At 34.2% G+C, this 25841-nt stretch overlaps 2 protein-coding genes across 5 annotated transcripts; both read left to right on the plus strand.

Annotated features, from left to right (window-relative positions):
* Window positions 1-434: 434 nt before the first annotated feature.
* Window positions 435-16916, plus strand: LOC147382894 (protein PHOSPHATE STARVATION RESPONSE 1-like). 4 transcript variants are annotated; one of them, XM_086427851.1, is made up of 9 exons: window positions 438-596; window positions 3052-3129; window positions 4196-4753; window positions 5157-5364; window positions 5456-5532; window positions 5627-5666; window positions 6403-6460; window positions 12742-12811; window positions 16313-16916. In XM_086427851.1, exons 2-9 carry the CDS (start codon window positions 3103-3105, stop codon window positions 16697-16699), a joined length of 1425 nt encoding a protein of 474 aa, XP_086283977.1. In that variant the 5' UTR covers window positions 438-596; window positions 3052-3102; the 3' UTR covers window positions 16700-16916. The 4 variants fall into 4 exon arrangements, with proteins under 4 accessions (XP_086283979.1, XP_086283977.1, XP_086283980.1 ...); XM_086427853.1 differs by lacking the exon at window positions 3052-3129 and having other exon boundaries at window positions 435-596; XM_086427854.1 differs by lacking the exon at window positions 3052-3129 and having other exon boundaries at window positions 4192-4753.
* Window positions 16917-19124: 2208 nt separating this feature from the next.
* On the plus strand, window positions 19125-25630 carry LOC147382895 (uncharacterized). Its single transcript, XM_086429355.1, has 8 exons — window positions 19125-19373; window positions 21717-21808; window positions 21949-22105; window positions 22662-22699; window positions 22835-22905; window positions 23200-23256; window positions 24088-24546; window positions 24835-25630. Exons 1-7 carry the CDS (start codon window positions 19331-19333, stop codon window positions 24179-24181), a joined length of 552 nt encoding a protein of 183 aa, XP_086285481.1. The 5' UTR covers window positions 19125-19330; the 3' UTR covers window positions 24182-24546; window positions 24835-25630.
* The last annotated feature ends 211 nt before the right edge of the window (window positions 25631-25841 follow it).

Consider the following 25841-nt stretch of genomic DNA (forward strand, 5'->3'; position numbering starts at 1 on the left):
TTTGTCCATCTGTCTCGTCCATGCCTAATATTGATACAACTCGGGCGATACATCTCAGCCTCGGATGAGTTTTGAAGCCATGCACTTGAATGTATACCTACTCTATCGACTTAGTTAAGTCGCCACCTTCCATTCAGTACCAATAGGGTTTTGTGTTTCTTGATATGAAATAATTATATTTTAATGATTTGAAAATATCTACATTATTTATACAAAAATAAGATCTCGGACTCGATCATCCCTACGTTATATAACAAAAAATTATAATTATGTAAATATCAAAATATATTAATAAATAATTGAATATTAGTTAATTTTTTCAATTGACTAAAACGAATCGACACATTGTAAAACGAGATGACTCGGACGAGGCCCACTTTTGAAGATGGAGACATAAAGTTATCCAACTCGTGGAGTACAGGATCAGGATTCTCATTTTTTTGACGCCGCCAGGCCGTGTGATCACGGTGTTTCCTTTTTTGTGTTCTCGTTCTCCACTATGTTTCCACAATAGGTGCTGTAACCCTTCGAAACCACCCATTTTCACCCGATTTCGAGCTCCTTAGGGTTCAAATTTACGTTTTCTCTTATTTCAGGTAAGAACTCTAGATACCCATTTCGAGATTTTTCCTTTTTAAGTTAGTTCCATGGATATAAATCGTGTTCTCTTCTTATATACTTGTTTGTTTTACTCTATAATCTTTTTAGTACCCATTTCGAGATTTTTAGATTTTTGGTGTTTTTTTTTTTTAATGTTTATTAGTTCTAGCTTGAATTGATTTCCTGTAATTTTTGGCGGAGAATCCATTATTATGCATGTATGTCTCTCAAATTGTTTGCTTTAGTTTCATTGATGGATTGTGATTTTATTTTGTTTAGTGTGTGTTTGATAATGATTACCAATGCACGATGACCTTCATATTGTGATTCTGGAAAATTGGGTTTACTGATAATACATAATTAGGAGCCTTTAGACTTCAATTTACCTCTAAATGCATGATTTTGCATTTTTTCCTGCCTTTGTGGATTTTATAATGGTGGGATACCTATAAAAGGGCATTTGGTGTGAAACTGAATGTCGAACTCTGGTTTGTTGTTTATGAAAAGTGAGTGACTTTTGACCACCAAACCATTTTTATGGTTTGTGGAGCCTGATGATACTGATCAACAAGGAGGTATTGTTAATCAATCCAATCATTTCGCCAGTTGAGCTTTCTTGTTCGTTCATCCTCATCAATTCCTACAAAGTGTTTAATTCCACAAAACATCCCAAGTATCCAACCCCTTCGCCCCCCCCCCCCCCCTGCCTGCCTGTAACAACTATCCCCACTCCTGCACACATCCTGCACACAGGTCAAGATAGAAGTGAATTTTTTTTAATCCAATTATTGCACAAAGGGTGTAGGGGAAACTCCAACCTTCAACCTGGGGTCCGAAATAATTGAAGAGAACGAACAAGAAAAATCAACCAAAACACATGATTTACGTGGAAAACCATAAATCAAGGAAAAACCACGGAGTTGCATTGTATTTTTTCCTGTAGAGAATTATTATAAATACTCCTAACGAATTAGGGTTAGCAAGCTACACTCAATTTATTAACATTATGCTTCTTGATTGCCCAACGTTTAGCTCAATAAAGCATTGTTGGACTTACTATTGTCTTATAAAATTATCCTTTGGTTTGATTGGTATGCATTAACGCCTGATGAGAACATCAAAGCTTGAAGATTAGATTTTATGTTTATTTAGTTTTCTGTTTTGAATTTTTATTTTTATATTTTTGGACTTATTTTAATATTTTATTAGCCCATGGTCTTAGTAAAATGTTCATGGGTAGTTGGGTAACTTTAGTATGTCTTTGAAATTTAAGAGAGATAAAGTTACGAAAATTAGGTTTTATATTTGGTATTTTAGTTTTATTAGGATTCTTAGATTTATTTTCTTTATATATAGATTGTATTAGGATTTATTAATGGAGAGTTGATGAATAAAAAATATTTTCTTTCAATGGAGTGTTTTGGTATGAGTTCTTTATTATTCTTGGCGTGATTCCAAGGTTCTATCCTTTTATCCATTCTCACTTCTTCAAATCTTATTTTTATTTTCTTTTAATTTTCTTGAATTCTTAAATTCTTGAAATCCTATTATCTTAACCTTTAATTCTTAACCTACAAACCTCAACCTTTAACCCGTCCTTTACCCTATGATCCTAAATCCCTTTATGTAATTGCGAAACGTCAACCCAAACCCTTTTGGGTTTACCCTAAAACTTTAGGGTAATCCCATCGTATCCCAAATCTTTAACCCAAATCCCATCCAGATTCTCCTATCCCCTTATTTTGTTTTCTTCCCTCTTCGTCTTGCATTAGCGCCGCTCCACTTTTACCTTCCAACACTGATTTTTTGGGTCATATATTTCTAGATCTCTCCATCCTTATGTATAATACATACGAGATAACAGAAGTGGTCGCTTTGGGGTATTTGTCAGTCTTGGCTCAACTTAAGCCTTGGACTCTTAACACTTCTCTCTTTAGTTTTATATGGATTTCTTAAGTCTCATCAACCAATATTACATCATCTCCAAATAATATACACCAAGGTACATGCTCTTGAATATGAATAGTTACTTCATCTATAACTAGAAAAAATAAATAGACTCAAAACTGATTTTTGATGCAAATCAATTGTAACTGAAAATTAATTCGTTTCCTCTCCGTTTGCTCTCAATCTAATGAGAACCCTTGCACACATGCCTTTGATCATATCATTGTATCAATTTGGGACACATTTCTTTTTTAATACCCACCAAATTAACTCTCTAGGTACTTATGTTGTATGCTTTCTTTGAGAGAAAAAAGAATCATATTGAGAAGAATCCCTCGTTTCTCTATATTTCTACGTTTTTTGTCTAAGTAAAAAAGATTACCTTGATAATAGATTTACCTTGCATGAAATCAAGTTGATTCTCTGCTATATTTGTTTTTATTAATCTTCGTTCAATAAACTTGGAAAGGAAATAATTCCACAAATGCATTGTATATATTATAGGCTTGGAAGAGAAAGAACCATTTGACATGCAGTTCTTGTTTTACTCCACAAATGTTCTATTACAACAGTTTCTTGCTGGTATTTGTAAAGATTGCCCACTCTCTTAACTTCTGTTCATAGAGACTACTTAAGTTTGCTCCCATAATTGTTGAGGCTGCTATTGTTGTGGGCTTGTCCATATAACGTTGTATGTTTAATGAAATTTCTAAGTAGCTTCCATTTGAGGGCACCGATAACTATCGAAGGGAAGTCTCGACTTATGTTTTTTAGTTTTAAGTATTTTCATTTATCTATTTCTTTTCTGCTAAAAGAATCATTTTTGTTGTGCAATGCTTCCCTTTCTATTTATGTGCTATGTTCATGCTTCTATCCAGAGATGCGAGTATTGATGGTAGTTCTTGACAAATCAGCAGTGTCACAAAAACTGTTTTTTTTTTTTCTTTTTGTTGAAAAGTTGTGTTTAAAATGTGTTTTGTACTTCTAATGATGAAAATGACAAAAAAAAAATGCGATTTTTTTCAAAAAGTGGGTTTTCACATTTCAAACACATTTTTCAAAATAGAAGAAGAAAAATTAACACATTTTTTGTAGGCCAAAATTTAATTTGTGGTCTTATGGTTGTTTGTGATTTGGTTCATAAATGTGTTTAGTATGAGATTTGATGGTAATGTCTTGATATTGTCATTTTAATGTTTTCAGTAGTATGTTATTTTTCTCAAAAGATATGTTGACGATTAGAAATTTATAGCATCATAGACTATATAATTATGTGTAGGAACTTGTTATCTTGCATAGATATCAAAAGTAAATAAATGTTTAATGCATTGTATATATTATTACCTTTTTTTTTCTTCATAATTTTTAATATATATTTCATCTCCATCTCCATCTCGCCCCCCCCCCCCTTCCTCTTCTTTTTTTCTTTCTCATTTCTTTCTTGTTTTGTCCCCAAAGTTTTCCTTTGTCGTTATAAACCCGTATTCTGACTTGGTGACTATAGAAATAAGGTGCAATAGAGATCTAACAGTTACACACAATTTAGCAAGATTAATGGTATTCAGTCAGTGAACTTTATTGGAGGATGCTCTCCAATCTAATACTAAGTGGGTAAGTAGTTGACATTGGTTTCTTTTCTTTAAGGAAGATGGAGGCTCGATCTTCTTTATCCATTCAGGGCTCAGTCACACACCAGCACAGTAACCTTGGAGTGTCTGGAGTTGTGTCGTCATCTTTACCTGTTCTCCCTATTCCCCAGGAAGGTAAGCATCCCAACTTTCCATACTCCCAACAAGTTTCCTTGGAAAGGGAGCGGATGACAAACCTCATGCCCCAACATGCAACTTCATTAGCCTCTGAAATCGGGGCTGTTGGGCACAATGAAAGACATTCAAGAAATGCACCATTTATTTTCCAATCATCAAATAATGGAGCAAATACAGCATCACACGGTTACAGCAGACAAAACAATGATGTTTCTTGGTGTACGGATCCACTACAAGGTTTGTTTGACTTTCCCGATAGTTTCCCCCTTCAGAACATTCAAATGGAAAGTAGTGGTTCTGGTAGATTCGCAATTGAGGAACATACGAAGCAAAGTGATTGGCAGGAATGGACAGACCACTTAATGACTGATGATGACACCTTGGCACCCAACTGGAGTGAGTTTCTCCTTGACACCAATGTTGCGGATCCTGACCCAAAGGTTGGACCCCTTTTTCATCTAAGGCTATTGAATTGTTAGTTTCTTAATGAAATATCATTTGCACAAAAAATGAAGTTCCATAATTTATACTAGAAAGTGACATGTGCCAACACACATGCATATGAAGGGCTTATTTATAATTTAAAATGTTAAAAGGTATTTTTTAAGATTACATAGTGAAAAGAATATTTTTGTAATTTTAAAAACTAACCTAAGTGTTTTTAGGATGTGCGATCACAATTTTCTTGTTTTTTTTACCAAAACGACTTTGATTATATTAAGTTTAAATGTTAAGGTGGGGGCATTTTTGGAATCAAAATTTTGGTGTCGAACCACTTTTGCTTCACCTTCTCTCATTATAATAGTAAAGATATGCTCTTTATAATTTTTCTGTCTTATTCAGACAGCATTCCAGATACCGAAAGAATCTAATTTCACTGCGCACCAACCGCCAACTCAGCAGAAGATTCCCATTCATCATGGAGAATTATTCCCTATCGCTAGTCCCTTGACCTCAGTTAATGATGCCGCAACCAAGGCACGCATGCGGTGGACGCCTGAACTCCATGAGAGCTTTGTAGAAGCTGTCAATCAACTTGGTGGCAGTGAAAGTGGGTAAACCTCTACGTGTTACTTCTTGGCCTCATTTTTTGGCCATGAATCACAGGGCTTAGTGTATTTATTTGTGATTTTGACCTACAGGAGCTACCCCTAAGGGTGTGCTGAAGCTCATGAAAGTTGAGGGCTTGACCATCTACCATGTAAAAAGCCACCTGCAAGTATGTGTATTGCTTTTCATTTGAGATTGGTTTAGTTAATAAGGTGATTGTTTTGGTGCTTGATTTTTAACTGGAACTCCTCCCTGAATTGCAGAAATATAGAACAGCCAGGTACAGACCTGACCACTTGGAAGGTAAATTACAACCGTCCTGTGTTTTTTGTTTTTTGTTTTTTGGGTTTAGTCATAATTATATCTTTTGTGTGTGTAGTATATATATGTGCACTATATACAGTAGAGTTTGCCTGTGACTACGGCTCGACCATTCTCCTTAGGGTTAAGGGGGTAAAAGAGGAAAAATAATAAAGTTGGAAGGGTATTATTGGAAAAGGGAGGAAAGAGGAAAGACAATAATGTTTGAGGGGTAATATTAGAAAATGGGAGAATAAGAAAGGTATTATATAGAGTGTAAGGGGTATTTTGGGAAGGAAGGTTGAAGAGGAACGAGGATACAGTTGGAAGGGCATTCTTGGAAAGGAAGAGAAGTGGGAAGACAGTAAAGTTTAAAGTTGTCAACGAGATTCGTAGCGAGAATAAATCCCAACCCCTCTTTATGTGGGGGATAAAGGGAGTGGCGTCCATCATTGTGTTATATATATAATCTAGGCTGTTTAAACATTCTTATTTGTTCGATTTTTGCTTATGCATGTATCTACTTATTTACTCCTCAATTCTGTCTTGAGAAGCTATGTCATGTTGAAGAATCGTATTCAGCATCATCTTTTCTTTTTCTGATTAGAGAACACTCAATGATTCATGAGCTTATTCTTTGGACAGTTGGTACTGATTTGTTAATGCATTTATATGTTGATGAGCTGCAGAAAAGAATGACATTTGGGATCATAACTGGGTTGTTCTCTTCTTTATGCAGGAACTTCAGAGAAGAAGATGAATGCTGCTGGAGAAATGTCTTCTCTAGACCTGAAAACGTAAGTCTATTTATTTACTTGGGACACATTTCTATTGCTATTTTAAACTTATTTTCTTTGCAGCATTAAGTTATGGAATATATGGTGTTATAGTTGTTTTTATTTTTTCTTTTAGAAATTACAACTTCATATTATTGCTATGAACAATGATTAGGATATTCTGCGTACCTTGATTTACTTGCTATCCTACACTTCTTTAACAGAAACATATTGTAGACTGTCTTGTTATATTAACGCATACCCATCAGGCTGTTTTAGTTTATTTTATGTTAATAGTTACATGCTACAAGGTACACAACTCTCTAGAAATGCTGGTTTTATCAACATTGTAGTCTCCATAAATGTGAGAATGTCAATTTTTAAGAAAGACAGTTGGTTTTGGCAATAGGGTCAATAGGAACAACACCAGTATGCCGATTGGTATCATCTTGTCACAGTCACTTACATAGTGATTCACATAACTACCTCTTTGAAAGATTTTAGACCTTCGGATGGTAAATGCAATTCTATAAGGCTCACATGATCACTGATGCATTTATTCATTTTTGGAAGCACTCACCACCTGTCATTGGGTTCAAGTTTATGGCCCAACTGATTGACTATCCCTGCACCATACTTTTTTTTTTAGTCTCATTGAGCTTCCTATAATTTTCAATTTATATAGATTTCAGTCAGAATTTAATCATAAAAGCATTTTCATTTTAAAAATAGCATTATTTATGATCTGATCCAAAGGGCTCCTCTTTTGAAAGAAAAGATACTAGTTTTTCTATTTTAAAAGTATGAGAATCGAGAACCGATCCGAACCGAGGTTGGTTTGGTTCTATAGGGTAATTGGATTGGTTCAGTTCCAAATTTGTAAAACTGATTATGTTTGGTTCGGTTCCAATTTTGCCAAAATTTGAACCATGTGCACCCCTAATGATGAATATGAGGAAAACTTGATTTCCATAAGTATTAATTTTTTTGAGAAGATTTTGTAGAATGTTGAAAATAAGACTTCTTGTAGTTTTCGAGATTATGGCTATGTCATTCAGTTTCGTCAAGGAAATTTTATCCATGGTGCTGAGTGCAAGGTGGTTTCTCTAAAAGATTGTCATATTATGTTGGGGTCGAGATTGGATCTCACATGTACAAGTTACGTTTGATGCGGAGAGAAATATTTTACGTATTACTTCAAGCAGACAATATTTACTCAAGGTATGTCCATAGAAATCAACTCCTGTGGTACCATCAGTCTAAGAGTAGATTGAAAAAAAGACAAATCAAACATCAACTTTAGAAGATGGTGTGTCTACAACTCCAGAATCAACGTGGGAACAAGATTATGAAGTGGAAAATACGTCAAAAGAGCCTAAGGAAGATCTTTTGGAGACAACATCTACAGTTTGTGTTCATGATGCAGTTGTTCCATCACTACCTCAAACAGACCTAATCATCTCAGACGGGTACAATGGAGACTTTACCAAGATAGAAGATCGTAATTTGAAGTTAATGGTTCAACACAACATCAAGAAACGAAGACTAATCTTCAACATAAAGGATGAACCACAAATTGTCATGATCATTCTGAAGTACTTTAAAACTCAAGGACGAGTTTACTCCAACTAGAGGAGAATAATACGGAATGCAACCGATGATGAGAATTACTACAATTTTATTTCTCTAGTGATGAAATCTTCCCAATCGAGGAGAATTGATGGGGACATCAAATCTTAAAGAGTAGATTTTAATTTTTATTTAGATTTCTTTTTAGAGCTTTATTTTCATGGTTTTTGGGTTTATTTTGATGTTTTATTAGCTCATTGTCTTAGTATAATATTTTAGGGCAATTTAGTAATTTTAGTTTATCTTATATTTAAGTTTATGCGGGTTTGAAAACTAGGAGAGAGAAACTTACGAAAATTAAATTTATTTATTTGGTATTTTAGTTTGACTAGGATTCTTAATTTATTTTATTTATATAGATTGTATTAGGATTTTTTTAATAATGAAAGACGAAGATTTTAATGAAGAAATAATGTGTTTCTTTCATGGAGTAGAGTTAGGTCTCCACTATTCTTAGTTCCAAGAAATCCTTGGTGTGATTCCAAGGTTCTATATTTCTATCCCTTTTTTTTTTTTCTTTTAATCTTTATTTTTTTTATTCTTTTGTTTTTCTTGATTTTTGATTTTTGATTCTTGATTCTAGAAATCCCTTTCTTAATTCTTGAAACCTACAAACCTCAGCCCTTAATCCTTTCCCCATTTTCTTTAACCCTTATTTCATTAATAATTTTCATATTTCCTTAACCTTTAATCTTAACCCAAATCTACCTTATACCCAAATACCCTAAACCTTCCCCTAATCCAAATTCCTTCAACCTTGTAATTTCAAAATGTCTTGATTGAAAATGTTTTGCAATTGTCGCCCAAATCCCTAACCCAATTCCCAACCAGATTTGCCTAAACCCCCATCGTTTTCTTATTTCCCCTCATCGTCCTGCATCAATATTGACGCAGTCCAAGTTAGTTAATTATTTGTTATTTTGGTTAGTAACAACCTGAAATAGTTAGTTGTTGAAGTTAATTGTTTGTTGGAGTTAGTTAGTTGTTGAAGTTGGTTAATATTGTTAGTTTCTCTATAATTTTCTTTTTGTTACAGTAAGTGTTCATGTGAGGGTAATGTAGGGAATTCAGTTGGGGATGTTATGTTACTGTTTTGCCTATAAATGGGCCATCAAATTTAGTTGTAAATCAGTTTTTAGTTTAATGAAATAGATTCAAAAGAGAGTTTTCTCTTCCAACTTGACTTTTCAACTTCTCTTGAAATTTTCACACAAATCAATATAAATTTCTAAATCTGATAGCATCATTTGGTATCAGGGAAAGGGAATTCAATCTAATTTGTAGAAAAGTTTCAATCCAATTTTAGATCTATTCAAGTTACAGATTTTATAGATCCGTTGAAGATTGCAGACTTTCAGATCTTTTTCAAATTTCAAATCTATTGAGGATTGTAGATTTTCAGATCTGTTTTCAATCTCAGATCTGTAGAAGATTGCAATATTCAGATCTCTTGAAATTGCAAGTTTTCAAATTTGTTAAAGTTTGGTGGTTTGAAATGAATCGACAACCAGGAGGACGAAATTAGCATGACGCGGCAATGCTGTTATTAATCCGGAATGAAGTGTAGTAGCACAACATCCTAATCCGCAAGATGAGATGAAACACCTTCGTAGACAAGTTGAGGTTTTAATTGAAACAATTCATCGCCTTTAACCTCCAATAGAGCAACCTCGAAGGCTTCGAACTCCTTGTTATATGTCCAGAGACCATGATACTAATAATTTGAGGTCCTCCAACTTCGAAAATCCTTTTGGGATGAATTGGAATAGTAATTTCTGATTGAAGAATAGTATCAAGGTAGATCTATCGGAATTTCAAGGTAGCCTCAATCCGGATGAATTTGTTGGTTGGATTAATACTTTTGAACAAGTTTTCAAGTATTTTATGAGGTTTCCGAGGAGCAAAAGGTGAAATTAGTTGCCATCAATCTTAAGGGAAGAGCCTCTGCATGGTGGGAACAATTGCAAGTGAATTGAGTTTGAAGAGTTTAAGGGAAGATCAAGGATTGTTGCAAGATGAAGAAGAAGCTCAATGAACAATTTTTTCCTTTCAATTACATGCAAACCATGTATAAAGCCTTGCACAATCTTCGACAACATGAGAGTGTGACTAAATACATCGAGGATTTCTATCAATTCATAGCAAGAGTTGATTTGAACGAAATCGAAGAACAAATGGTTGCAAGGTATCTTAGTAGCTTGAAGCCTTCTATTCAAGATATTTTTAGCCTACAAAATTTGTGGATTGCTTCAAAGGCCTATAATCGAGCTTTGTTGGTAGAAAAAAAACAAGGTAGGAGTATACCAAGGTATGGATAGCATTCCCAAGGTAACTCTTGGGCCGGACAACCATTGTGAGTTGATACCAAGGTTGGCAACTCTTTGAATATGAGTAAGAGTGATGCTGCCTGGGTTAGACAACAAGTAAAGTCTATTCCTAATGCATCTATTTAGTCTCATACAAATCGATTTGGGGCTGGAAATCACTTCCAAGGTGACAAATTCTGCTATAAATGTGGTGAGCTTGGAAATCTTCAAACTGTAGGAGGCAAATGGTCCTTGCAATAAGATACTTTTATTGGAGGAAATGGTGACATCGGCACCAAATGAAGAGCTACTCATCTATGATCAACCTCCCAATGAGGACATTGGTAGAGATTTTGATGAAGAAGAGAGACTAGCACTCATGATAAATAAGACTTTACTCCCAAGCATGAAAATGAAGAAGATTGGTTGAGAACCAATAGCTTTTCTACTATGATGTATTTGGTGAAATTACCGGACTGGACGAAGGTGAAGAAAGTGGGGAACATGTGGATTATGACGGTGAACCAATTTATGATGAAGAAGCCTATGATGTGTTTGATAAAATTAGCAAACTGGATGAAGGTGAAAGTCTTTGTCATGCACGAGGTTTTGACCACTCCCACAATCTATGATGACATTGCACACATTTCCATCACATGTGCATTGTGTTTGTACACCTTGGCTTCGAAAGTTATTAGGTTTGATTTCTTCAAGGATGTGTACGAGGACAATGCCTACTTTGGCCCAATTATGGGGAATTGCAAGATTGGGGTGTGTGATGATTATGTATTGAATGATGGATTCATTTTCGAAAGAACTCAACTAGGTATTTTGGATTGCTCACTTTAGCAAAATATTATTGTGGAGCCTCATAATGGAGGACTTGTTGATCACTTTGGGCAAGACAAGACAAGACAATGACCTTAGTAGCAGAAAAATACTTTTTGCCAAAATTGCGGTGGGATGTAATACGGTATGTTGAGAGATGTAAAGTTTGTCAAGCTTTAAAGGATCAAGTGCAAAACACAAAACGTTACAAGCCATTACCGATTCGTTAGGGGTTGATGTTGGCATAGACCTTGCATTGAGACTTTCTAGAGCTCAACGAGATCTGGTTCCTCTACGAACTTGGGTAGAGCAAGTTAAGATGTGGAAGAAATGATGAAGAATATGCATGAAATCCACGAGAAAGATATGATAGTATTTATCAAGGATCTTAATGCACAAATCAAATTCCAAATTGAGAGTTCGAACAACAAATATAAGGAAGATATTGATCTTCACATGAGGAGAGTTGTGTACAATGTAGGTGATTTGGTTTGGGTGGTTTTAAGCAAAGATAGGCAGCTAGGTGGCTTATACACTAAACTTAGAGCTTGCAAAGTGGGACCTTGCAAGATATTAGAGTGCATCAATGATAATGCTTATAGGGCAGAGCTTCCTCCGCATTTAAACACATCTAATGTGTTTGCTACTCTATTATGTCGCCTAACACGTGGTTGAGTTCTTTTAAGGATGGGAGAATGATGCAGTCAAAGTTTGTTAGTTGTTGGAGTTGGTTAGTTGTTTGTTATTTCGGTTAGTAACAACCTGAAGAAGTTAGTTGTTGGAGTTCGTTTCTTTTTAGTTTTTTTTTTTTTTTTTACTTTTAAGTGTTCATGTAGTCATTTCACTTGGGGATGTTATGTTCTTGTTTTTCCTGCAAATAGGCCCTCGAATTTAGTTGTAAATCAGTTTTTAGTTGAATGAAATAGATTTAAAAGAGAGTTTTCTCTTCCAACTCAACGTTTGTTGAAGTTTCATACATATTAGTCTAAATTTCCAGATTTGATTGCATCAGATATTATAGAAAAATGCAAACGGTTGGGGGGGGGGGGGGGTTGGATAAAAAGTTGAAGGGGGTGAAAAGGAAAGGCAATAAGGTAGTGTGAACCCCACTCCACTACCTTGAGAGAGAGAGTTGGATTAAAAGATTGAAATGGATAAAAATTATTTTAGAAGGGGTGAAGCTTGTCGGTCAGGCTATTGAATGAGGCCAAAGTCTTTGTCGTGATTGTTTTAGGCCTAAAGAATTATTTTTAATTTGTTTGTTGATATTAGATAAGAAATAAAATAGCTACTTGAATCATGCTGCTTCCATCTTCTAACTTCTGACTCCCGATTGCTGAAGGCTGTCTAAATTTGAGTTGGTACATTTCATATTTCAAAGATTCTAACCTTTCAATCTGAAACTAGTGTGAGATTTTCTAGTATCTAATGCAAGTCAGTCTTGTTTGAAAAGCCTTTGATCATATCAAATCAATTAATCTCTTTAATGTTGAATTAAGTTTGGAGTTTCTAAATATGTTTCTCTGCTCCGTGTAACAGTGGGATTGATATCACTGAAGCATTGCGATTACAAATAGAGGTCCAGAAACAGCTGCACGAACAACTTGAGGTACAGATTTGTAGTTGAGAAAGCATTAGCTTAATAGGTCTGTTAATGCTAAATCTGGCAAATATGTTACTGAGAAATCAGACATTGGCTAAAAACATTGTCAAAAAAGCATAAAAGAGACATTGTGCCATTTATAGCGGTCAACTGTTTGATGGTGAAGTGACTTTGAATGCCAAGAGTTCAAAACGCTACCTTCTTCTTTTGGGTCCTTCTGAATGCTTTTCCTCATATGTTGAGACCATTTACTTCTCAATTGCTATTATTGAATCAACCATCGAGAGACTGATTATTTGAAGTTATAGGTGTCAGAGAATTTCACTTTTGAACTTAAAGCGATACGAACAAAAAAGAGTCTCTTTGTGACCTTTAATATGATACACAATGAAAGATTTATACTGTCATGGTGGTTCTGGTTGAACTTCTGACACAAATTTTATCTACTTTGGATCATTATTTTCAGAAGCCATGGCACAGAGCAAGTTAATTTTATCAACAGTAGCAAATTTATTTATGAATCAAATTAATTCAACAATTTATTGCTTTGCTTATATTACTAATTTTATATTGTAATTTATTTTTGTTGCATGCCCACAACAATAAAGAAATAGGAGTAGAGAAAGAGAAGAAGACAAGATACTGGAAATTACAGCTTATATATTTTTTGAAAAATAATGAAAACAAAAAAATTAATGTGAGACGTATGCCTTGACCAAAAGCATAAACCTCAGTTACGCCTCACACTGAGGCGTAAACATTTTAGGCACCTTAGGGTGGTTTTATGAGTCGTGTATTTTTTCATTTCTTCTTTGCAGTTTTAAGAGTCTCATCTTAGGGAAACATTGAGGTTTAAGCCTTTACAACAGAGATTTGGATCATAAGTGTGGTGCACCATCCAAGAACACAAATTCTTTTTGGTCATAGGAAAGATAAAATTTAGAAATGGAAGTTTAAATTTAAGTTAGAATGTTAGGTTCGAAGATTATGGCTTATGCCTTATTTCTCCATATGCTTTTGTTTTAATTCAATTATTATAATTTTACCTATTAAAGAAAGTAGGTTGAAAAAGAGTAATTCAAAGGTCTGGAAAAATGAAGAGAAAAAAAAATGTGTGTTGGGTAGTGTCCCATGCGATATGTCTTTACTCTTTATTCCATATGTTAAGTGGTATGTTTTTTGGTCCTGATAGATCTACATTTTAGATAGAATGCATTTGACAAGATTATATTCGTTTAGATCATATAAATAACATGTAATGGCTTAAAACATAATATATGAATAAATAAATATTTATTTGAAAAATTGTTTCAAGAGGCATCCCACATGTGAATAGGATCAACTGACACAAAAAATTCTTTAGAAATGGAGTACTCTCTCTCTCTCTAATATATATATATGGTCCTATTTGGCAGCCAAGATTAGGGAGTCAACACGTTTGTATGGGTTAGGAAGTTTCGGAATGGGCTGATTTTTTGCCGTTAATTTGTAAACCACTTTAGATAGGGTTAGAATCCTCACAAAAAATCAGCCCAATCCAAAATTTCTAAGCCATATAGGACAAATTTTGGCTCCCAATGTTGGCTGCCGAACGCTACCCTATATATATATAATATAATATAATAAAAACACAATTGTGTGTGATACACAAATCTCCTATCATCTACAGTTTTGCGGGTTAAACCTCCCATCAAGCTATAGTGTCATGGGACCCATTTTACTTTTTTATATTCTTCACCTCTTCTAATTTTACTATATTTTCTCTTCTACCTCTTTGATCTCAATTTTTTTTTAATAATACCCTCCAATTCTACTTTTTCCCTATTTTACCCTCTTAACCCGAAAGAGGATGCTCCTTTAACTTTATTATATTTTCTCTTTTCCCCTTTAATTTACTTTATTGTTTTTCATCTCTTATCGCTTTAATCTCAATTTTTTTTATAATAATATCCCTTCCATCAAGTTATAGTTTTTTGAGACCCATTTTATTTTATTTATTCTTCACCTCCCCAAATTTTACTATATTTTATCTTTTACCCTTTTAATGTACTTTATTGTTTTTCATCTTTTACTCCTTTAATCTCAATTTTTTTATAATAATATCCCTCAAACTTTAGTGTATATATACATGGTCAAGATCCTTTGACTCCTGAGAATGACTCATGAAAAAATACATGATCCCAACCCTTTACATGTAGAATCCAATGATTGAGATTTATCATCGGATAAGTATTCCCGAGATTTGTATTTTCAAGATTGAAGGGTTGGTGGGATCATGTGTTTTATTCATGAGTCATTCTTTGGAGTCAACGGATCCAACCCATATATATTATAGATAATAAAACACAACTGAGTTGCTATAGTTTTGTGTTTTTTGAGTTGGGAGAAAGGTCTCCTTAGCTACAGTTTTGTGGTTGGACAAATGTCTCATCAAACCTATACCACACTTTTTAGTCTTTACTCTTCACTCCCACTAATTTTATTATATCTCTTATTCAATTGATTTTATTATTTTTTTCCTCTTAACATCAAGAAATTTTAAAAATAATAGTAGGCTTACTTTTGTGGGGTTCACTTTGTTTCTTTTACTCTTTACTCTTTCTAACTTTACTATATTTCCTTTTTTACCCCTTTTAAACTACTTTATTGTTTTTCATCTTTTACCCCTTTAATATCAAAATTCTTTAATAATGCCCTTCCAACTTTATTTTTTTCACTTTTACCTCATTAACCCTCCCATCAAGCTATAGTTTTATAGGATTGCTTAATTTTCTTTACAATTCACATCGTATAATTTTTCTATATTTTCTTTTTTACCCCTTTAACCCACTTTATTATTTTTTATCTTTTACCCCTTTAACCTTAAAATTTTTCAATAATACCTACTTTATTTTTACTCTTTTACTCCCTTAACCCGAGAAAGGATGTCCGTGCTGTAGGCACATGTGAACCTAGTCTATATAATAAAACACAATTGAGTTGTTACAGTTTTGTGCTGTTTGAGTTGGAGATAAATATTCCCTCGACTACAATTTTATGGTTGGACAAATGTCTCGTCGACCTATAGTACGTTTTTTTGTCTTTTCTTTTTACTCCATTTAATTTTAATATTTTTCCTCTTAACCCCTCTTTTATTTTCGTTTCTATTCACTCCTTTTAATCTTACTATGTGTCTTCTTTTATTCTTTTTTAACATATTTAATTGTTTTTCATCTTTTACCCCTCTAACTTCAAGGAAGCTATAATTTTGTGAGATCCATTTTATTTCCTTTACACTTCACTGCATATAATTTTTCTATATTTCCTCTTTTACCTCCTTTAACCTTAAAAAATTTCAAAAATGCCTCTCCAATTTTTTTTAACTTATTTACCCTCTTAATTCGAGAGAAGATGTCTGTGTCGTAGGTATGCGTGAACTCTAATATATATATAAAACACAATATACAGATAATTCTTGGAAGTAAAAGAATGAAAAAATCTTATAAGTTAGTTTTATTTCTTTTGCAGATCCAGCGAAATCTACAATTGCGAATAGAAGAACAAGGAAGGTATCTCCAAATGATGTTTGAAAAGCAATGCAAGGCGGGCAGTGACAAGATCAAGGGGCCACCATCCACCTTGGATGGCCCTTCTGCTCCATCTTCAGACTTGATGCAGAATTCTCCCATTAACAACAAAATGGAATTGTTGGAAAAAGATTGTAGTGAAACAAGACAAGACGCCACTGATTCCAATACAACATCACAAGAAAGCTCTCAAAAGTTTGGTGGGAAACAAAAGGCGTCTGAACCCGAAGTCATTGAGGTTGTTGAGTCAGGTGTAGTTGGTATGTCAAGTACCCTACCTGCAAAGCGTGGTAGAGCAGATAACATGGCCAAATCAACATCGGACTAACAAGTCTATACTGCTGGCATTGCAAGGTCTCATGAAGACATGGTTTCTTTCAATGTCTAAAACAGGTCAAATTGAAAAATGGGTGTATAAAATTTTCCCCCTTTTCTACTTAACAACTTTATCCTTGAAAATTGAGACAAGGTAAAAATAATAATTATTTTAATTCACCCTGTACAACTCGGAGTAACAGTGAATGGCGACGACTCTAAAGCAAAACTAATTCGCAGACATCAGAATTTAAGCCTTTCGTGGTGTTCAGACTGTCGAATGCACTACTTTATAAATGAATTTGTGGACATCATAAAAAGGGTAATCCGATGAACGTTGATCATATTGACCATCAAAATTGACTGCAGGGGGGGCAACACTAAAGTTTTAATATTTTAAAGCCTAGCAAAGCTACAGCCACATTTTCCATTATTTTTTAATTCATTATTATTAATAAAAATGCCAGGGACCATGTTTTTGCTCGATCAAAAATTGGCTTTTCATTGTGTTTCAACCAATAGATTCTGGGTATAATACGTGATCAATAAAAAAGAATCATCAAAATCCGATTGAAATCAGCTCTAAAATTGAAAAATACGAATTCCAATTTATTTATTTACTTTTAATCTTTTTTTTTTTTTTTTTATATCGATTTTGAAATCAGATTTTTCTTTGATGCTAGATAATGCTGGATCTGATCTATTTATCGATTCTAATCTGCTTTACATGGTGTTCAAAGGAAAATTAACATTGAATTGGTTTCATACGTTTTCTTGAAATCCGTTCATAGTTTATATCCAATCTTTCTCAAATCAGGTTGGAGCCAAAATTTTATGATATGAATATCTAATCTAGACAGACCCATCCATAAATTCAGATTTGATCAAATTGAAACGGAATTGATAGAATTCTTCAAATTGATTTCATTATACGGTCATTATCTAATTTATTTGGGTCTATAAATATCTGATTCTAAGATAATTTAAAGATTTACACGTGGCATGATAGAATTCCAATTTTCTGTTCCCATGATAACTAAAAAAAAAAAACATTCTCCGAAGTATTTAAAATTGCACATGAGAAACCCCAAAATAATGCAAATTCTTTCTGAAAGCTAATGCAGTATCAAATCATATTTGGGAATCTCAAATTGTCAAAATCTTTGAGTGAATTTAAATTTTAGAAAATCTTGTATATATGAAAACAAAATTAATGAATGAATGAATATGCAGCCTAGTGAGTGAATGACGAATGATAAGGGGCAGTGGCATATATGTTAATTAAATTTAGAAAACATGACCAACCAAAGGAATCGTTTTTTTTTTTTTCATCAAATTGAACTTTGTGGCAATCAAACATGAGAGACACGTTGTGCTCTTTTTTTCTTGATGGTGGGTACAAAAAGAAACACATTGTTGTCGGTTCCTCCTTGCCTTACTTTTCAATACCAAATTTCCATTCCATGTAATAATAAATGTTTTATAAATATAAGAAGAAGACGTTCTTATTTCTCTTTCTATTTCTATCTGTTTTTATTCTTACAATAATACAATAAGAAAAAGTATTAGCATCAACATCAATATCAACATGAGTAGAAGCTTTGCTGAAAAGGAATAAAAGATTTGATCTCTCTCTCTCTTTTTTATGATGATTTCACCAACACTGTCACTAGTACTTGTAATTGGACTGGTATTCTATATGACGACTACTTTCAAAGCATCATCTAGATCCACCTCAATAGTACTCTTGATGAACTTAATAGGAAATCTCTTACATCGTCAATCTTGGATTCTTCAATACAATGACTTATCTGGTGTGATTCATAGACCTATTTAGGTGCAGCGATAAAATTTTAAAATCCATTCTTCTAGTTTTTACAGAACTTTCTGGTGATCCCTAGATTGTAATAGCATTTTCCATTTTTATTTTTATTTCTCGATTTTGTTAAGTCTTTAACTTTCTATTTTTTTTCTGTAGATTCGAACAATTTTTAGAGAAAAAACTTAAAGTATTATCAAAACTCCAAGATCATTTCATTTTCTATTTTCTTTTTAGTTTTTATTTTATTTTAAATAGGTTTAATTTTCTGTAATAGACCCTCTTGTATTAGGTTCTTTATAACTTTCATTAGTTTTTAATTATCCAAGATGGTTTGGATTGTAATAGATTAGGAAAAGACGATGGTTGGGCACACTACGTCATATTGGGTTTTTCACGACGTCAAAATTGCGCTAAAAACGACTGTTAAAGGCTGTCGTTTTTTGCGACAGTTTTTAGCTGTCGTTTAACCGTCGTTTCAACGAACCTGACGTTAATAAGTAAAAATTGGGGTGCCAATAGTCACTCTTAAGAAAAATTTATTTCCAGACCTTCGTTTATTGAAGCTCGATCTCCGTCGAACTTCTTTTCTTCTCTCACTCGACTCTCTCCCTATCTCTCTCCCGCTCGACTGCTCTCACGCTCGCTTTACTGCTCTTCTCTCTCTCTACTCGTCTCTGTCTCTCCTCTCACTCTCACTCTACTGCTCTTCTCTCTCAACTCTGTTTGTCTTCGCGCTTTCTCTTGAATCCGTCGCTTTTCTCGAATCTATCTCGCTTTTGGAAAGAAATCGATCGGCGTTTGATCCAAATTTTTAGGGCTTTGATGGATCTCTCTCCCTTTGCTTGGTTTGTGATCGAATCTTCAGGTATGTTAAAGTTTTTGATTGAATCTCAGATTTTCCTTAATTAATTTAGGGTTTTAAATGTTTTCTTCCTTGTTAAAGCAAATACTGTTGTGTCCTGTTGATTTAACCTTCTTCAAGACGTTGTTTGCCTCAACATACCCAACTACTGTCACCTTCTATTGTTTCTTGTTTATGTCCACAGATTTAGCTCCTAAACAAAAAACGAAAATATTGGAGAATTTTTTTTTATGTGATATAGTTTATTCTTATAATTTTTTTTGAATGATTTGAATTGCTAGCGTATGAGGATTTACCTAGTTTTATGTGATATAGAGTTAGTTATTGTGATTGGTTCAGGTTCATTTCGGCCGGGTTTGATTTTATGCAATATTTCTCGCTCTATATGATTACGACTACCTAAGGAAACATGGTCTTCTCTACCTAGGCTTTTCCTTGTGGAAAGGTTGGATATAGTTCAAGGGACCATTAGTTTTCATTCATGTAACTTTTACTTGGATTCATGTCCTGGTATCCTACATTGACTTGAGATGGCAATACTAGACATTTAAGAATAAACCTACTTGTTTGGGTAGGTGAGGGCCTAGTTGTTGAGCAACAGATCTTGGGTTTGTGATCTGTCTGCACCTTTTGAGTTACTGATCTCACTATAAACAGGCTTACGCATTTGCAACGCTAAACAATTTTTTTTTACCTAGGCCAATCGAATGGATTGCATTCGATAAATATTTTCTTTCATTCGCTTGCATCTAAATCATGTACTTTTTTTGAGCATTCAGGATTGTTTACATATGATGACTTGTCTATAACTTTATTATGATGTTGGGAAAATTTTATGTTACACTCATTGGTGATGTCAGATGATAGATAGTTTGGCTTTGTATTGGTCCACATGAGCTTATCAGAAACAGTGGACCAATATAAAAAAAGCTACTGTGTTTAGTACCCAAATAGTAGCACATGGAACTCTTTGGGACCAATAACAAGTGAATACTCTCTCTCTCTGTCTGGATTGGTTAATTTTAGTGGAGATGCCCCAAGTTGGAGGGTTTTACCAAGTAATTGTTGTTATCTTTTCTGGATTTGATTAATTATCAATGTCTACTGATTCACTTCCATTTACTTGTTCAAGAATTGTGCTCCAAACCCCCACCCATTTGCGTAAGGCCTAATTACTATCCTCCAATAGGCTCAAATATTAGGCCCCAACCACATTTCAGAGGCATAAATGAGCAAGATAAAAGAGTCTACATTCCATTGACGGGCATATTTGAGATCACCAAATGCTTGGGAGTTCCTCTATTAAATTCTTTTCCTTCTTGTGATTGGACGTTTCCCACTCAAATCCGTATAACGAACCATTCAGCATAGTTCTTGATCCACAGACAACGAAAAAAGTGTTCAAGTCATTGATCAACTACCTATATGGATTGCATGTCCATGTGGCATCCAAAAACATGATCGGATGCCACATGGATGTAGAATACAAAATTTTAACAACTCTTAAAAAGACATGTTTTCACCATTGGATTTTAGACTTTTGAGAGTTTGTTCACAGTCCATTTTCAAAGTCTTTCTTAAACAAATACATTTTTTTTCTTTTAAACATTTTATTTTTCCTGCTAAGCCATCAAGGGATTAATGGGGTGAAGATGGCTTCAATGGGATTTGAACATAGGTCATGGGATCAACTCTCCTCAAAGCCTACTTGGCTAAATGGCACCTTTTGTTTTTTTGAGTTGTATAATGATTTATCATAATCTGACTACACCACATGGCACACTCAATCGAACTTGTTGACGTGAAAAGTTTGGGAACCATAGATCTGTACGTTTCGAGATACAAAACATACAAATCTACAGTTCTCGAACTTGTCGCATCAAGAGAGGAGAGTCAATTGAGTGTGCCATGTGGGGTAGTCTGATTATCACGACTCTTGTATAATACATCCGCAGATAAAATAATTGTATCAGCAATTTTGAATACAATATATTGTTTGTCACAAGAAATCTAATTTCAAGGTAATGTTGTGGTCCAAACGCTATTATAAATAGTAAGTGTGATATTAAAAAGTTTATAATATGAGTGTCATTTTGGAATGAAATGTTATTTCAATGATATTATTTCAAAGAGTTGTGTTGGAGTGACCTCAAGATTTTATCTCATATCATATATCTGGACTGGAAGTAAAAATACTGAACTGGTTTGACTATCATTGGCAGTCCTCTCTGCCTTTGCTTGCTATTATCAGTTAAATTGTTTAATCAGTAGATGGTTGTTATGTTGAATTATGTGTCCACTGCTACAAGTGCTTATGTTTTGGTATTGTATTTATAAAATTTGCAGTTATGCATGATTTGCGTCTCATCCATACTGATTTGAAGCCAGAGAACATACTTCTTGTTTCGCCAGAGTATGTAAAAATTCCAGATTTCAAGGTTAGTTACGTTTTAAAAGATGGATCTCATCTTCTTCCTACCAGAAATTGAAAATCCTCTCTTTCTTTTTTCTTTGCCTACCTTCTTTTATTATTATTTCATTGGTTTAATAACACCATTAAAATATTGTAGATGTAAAGGTTTCATCTCGATCGCCCAAGGATGGGTCTTACTTCAAGATACTTCTGAAGTTAAGTGCTATCAAGGTGATTGATTTTGGTAGCACAACCTATGAGCATCAGGATCATAGGTACATCGTATCAACACGGCATTACTGTGCACCTGAGGTTATTCTTGGTATGATGTTATTGATATCCGCATCTCCCTTGTTGCCTACCTTTTTTTTTATTTTTTTTGGTTGTCTCTTAAGAATAATTGGCAGCTTTGTACTACTGTTAACCACTGTGATTTTGTCCGTACTGGACTTGGATGGAATTACCCATGTGATATATGGAGTGTTGGTTGTATTCTAGAGTTGTGCTCGGTAGGCTATTTTAACTATTTGATTTTTTTTGTTTTTGTTTTTTGTGTATTTCCAAATGACTGGTTGGTGTGTTGTCTACCTATATGATATATGAGGTCTAGCCACTACGTCATATTGCCGTAAGGCATGTAAGGAGCACAAATACAAGTTGTCAGCAGCCATGGAATTCCTTTTTTAAGACTCTATGCTTAGTTATGCTTCTCATGCTCATAGTTTTAGCTCGCCACCTATGATACCTAGATACTTTATCAATGTCTCTGGTCCACATGCATGGTTTTTGGTGCATAATTTTACCATGTACTTTACTCCATTTATTTCATGTAGTAGCTAACAATCTTACTTCTGGAATGTTTTGATGGTTCATCAAAGAAAATAGGAGTGATCCCTACCGCTTCTCCACCTATTGCGTAAGTTAGCAATAACTTGTGCATTTTATCATTGGCGTCATTAGCAAGTGCATTATATTAAGCTACTAAGGATTTGAGCACCATTAGCAAGTGCATTATATTGCCCAGTTAGGCTTATAATTTCCCTTGTTTCAGGTCCCTCCGGTTCTTATTCAGAAGATCTTTACTCAGATTTTCTCCTATATCAACGTCCAACTTTTTAACAGGTAATAACTGTTCTGTTGTGCCGTCTTTCGACATAAATCTTTAAAAAGTTTACTGTATATATAAGGATGCTGTTACATGCTGCTTTAGTCTTCTGCTACGTCATGAGTGCTGTACATTCAGCAATGGAGAATATGTGAAATCTGGGTTGGCTGAATTAGAGTTATGGTGTGCCCAAGCAAAAGAAGACGCAAGTCCCTTCCATGATTTTCACTAGCCTGTTTAGTTAGCTTTACTTTATTATTATTATCATTATTATTTTTTAATTATATCTGAAGATTCCTGGTTCATTGCAGTATGCAGGCTCGTCTTGGGATGAACTTAAGCACATTAGGCAAGCTGTGGGGTTCTTGGTACGTCTTTCATGTATTGAAGCTTAATACGATAACTTATTATTATTATTGTTATTGTAATTATTGTTATTACTATTATTATTATAATTTTCATAAACATGAGGTACATTAATCTAAACCAAGAGGAACAAAGGAGGTTAAGGAGACCTACCTACTAATACAGCAGAAGAGAAAAGAGAGGAAAAGAAAATTAAAAATGTAGATACTGTCACAACTGGTTAAATTTATCTTTACTAATGAGTTTCTGGTGTATGATATGCCTTTGATTATTTGAAGTTTCTCACTTGGCTTAAGAGCTTGTTAGACTGCATGGATAGTACTAAAACTGTTGAATTTGGGGCAGACTGGTCTTAAGTATTTTTGTATGGTATAGTGTCAACACTTGAAGCTGATATGTATATCGATATGGAACTTGCGTGGATGTTGCATACTGCTATTTAATTTGTGACCTTGGTAGACCACTTCAATTTGGTTCAACTGTGAAGTTCATACTATCAATCATTTTACTGTTTGTTGTAAATTTTATTAATTATTACCTACAAAATACATTGGTGTCCAAATTAAAATTCCAGTGAATATTTAAGACATGATTAGCCATACAAATTTGGAACAATGACAATCTTAAGACATTCAAGAAGGATGTTTTGGTAACAGCATGAGATTACTTGGAAAGCATATTTGGTAACTTTTTCTTATTTAGCACCCGTTGATTTCATCAACAAGTGTGTTGGTTTTATTGAAAATATAATGTTTTACGAGCATTGAATTTAGTTACTTTAAAATTTCGCCATCTTATGTTATCATCACTTCCCTTGGTTGGTTGCTCCACAGGTTATACACCAGAAGTCAAGAATTTCCTACGATGAAATCACCAATGACCTTTGCCCGCACCTCTAACTACCCTACAAACCAGGTTCATTCTTGAGTGGCAAACCACGAAATGCAAACCCGAATTCAAACCAAGCGAACCCACGAATCAGGTAACATGGGTCTGAACCAAGATTTGAAATCTTGCCATGAGGCATTCTCTTAGTCAGGAGAAAAACCGAGACTGCCTTGACCCATACAATATGAAACATTCCCCAAAGCCGATGTTTTGTTTCAGTCTTGGCGGAAGCATTGTAAGATGATGTGGAACTTTTACTATAGTAAGAACTACTTCTAAGCAGTGCCTCTTGGTGCAGCATTCCCTTCTCCGCTAATGACATATCCAATTCTTTGCAAGAGAAGGACTTCTCGGATGTTAAACCTGCAGCAGTGCTTGTAGAGAACCCTGCCTTCCACTGCCAGGTTGGTGCTATTTAATGGATTTCATTCAATCTCTTGCCAATTCTGAATTTGGGGTATGCTGTTTTTTCTTCTTTTAGTGTTCCCTATTTGTTATATTTATCACTCTTCTAATTTATGGGCTACAAACTCTTGGATCTGGTATGAAAGAACTATTTGGATTCTCTTGAACAATTAACACATCTGTTATTTGGAGATGGTTCCTTGTATGTGAATGCTTATTTTAATTTTTTAGTAGTAGTTTTATCACCTTTATAATTTGTGGCTATAATAAGGATGCATTTATGGCAGCATTGTACGGCGATAGATCTATAAGGGCTCATGTCAAACATTCATGAGAATTGCGTTCTCTTTCCACTCTTCAAGCCTCGTTATCAACATCACTTGCGTTACTGCATGAGACATCACGAAACACAACTGAAGGTTCTGTATATTTGGATATGTTTTGCGTTACAAGCATTAGATTGTTCATTGTTCCCTATTGGTAACATATTGTGGTTCTTTTAATTATTTCTCTTTGTTATTTATATCATCTTTAACCTCTTATCAAAAAAAATTATATCGTCGTGAATCCGACACTCCTTGCAGGTACGTATACTGTCTTTAAATTTTTTGTTATTAGATCATTTTTTATCTTTATTATTTGTTTAAAAGTTTTATACTGACCATTTCGAGGTCTTACTTGGGATTAGGTTCAAATTCTTTCACCATCAACCTTTTTATCCCAATTTTGAGTTGTTTCTACATATTAAAAAAAAGAAGGGAATTTTAAGTTTTTTTTTTCTTTTTCTTTATGATTTCTATTTTATCTGTGTCCAAGTGCTTGATGGATTGTATATCTGTCTATTTCAGAATTATTCTTTGTGATTTTTAGTTTGAATTGAATGTGGGTGTTGATTTGAAACAGGAGTGGGAGATCATTAATGATTTTTAGTTACATTTATGAAAGTTGAAGACGAGGGGTATTTGGGTCTTTTCATATTGTTAGTTGGGGTCTAGGACATCAATGTCAAACATAGGGGTATTTCCACTATTTAACAACAGGTGAAGGGGGGCAGGTGTAAAATATATATTTTTTATTTTAAAATACCTTATAGCGACGGTCGCTGACCGTCGCTATATCCTTATTTTACTGTCGTTTTTTCTGACTGTCTTGGACAGTCGTTTTTAAAAAATCACTCCTTTTAAAACAACTCTTTTTGCGACTGTAGGGGCAGTCGTTTTTGGCGCATTATGACGTAGTGGCAATACTATCACGGTTCCTTAGATTCGCACACTAAACTTGGAGTTGGTGGTCT

The sequence above is a fragment of the Akebia trifoliata genome, chromosome 16 (assembly GCF_017979445.1).
Source record: "Akebia trifoliata isolate Shusen 1 chromosome 16, ASM1797944v1, whole genome shotgun sequence".
Classification (NCBI taxonomy): Eukaryota; Viridiplantae; Streptophyta; class Magnoliopsida; order Ranunculales; family Lardizabalaceae; genus Akebia; species Akebia trifoliata.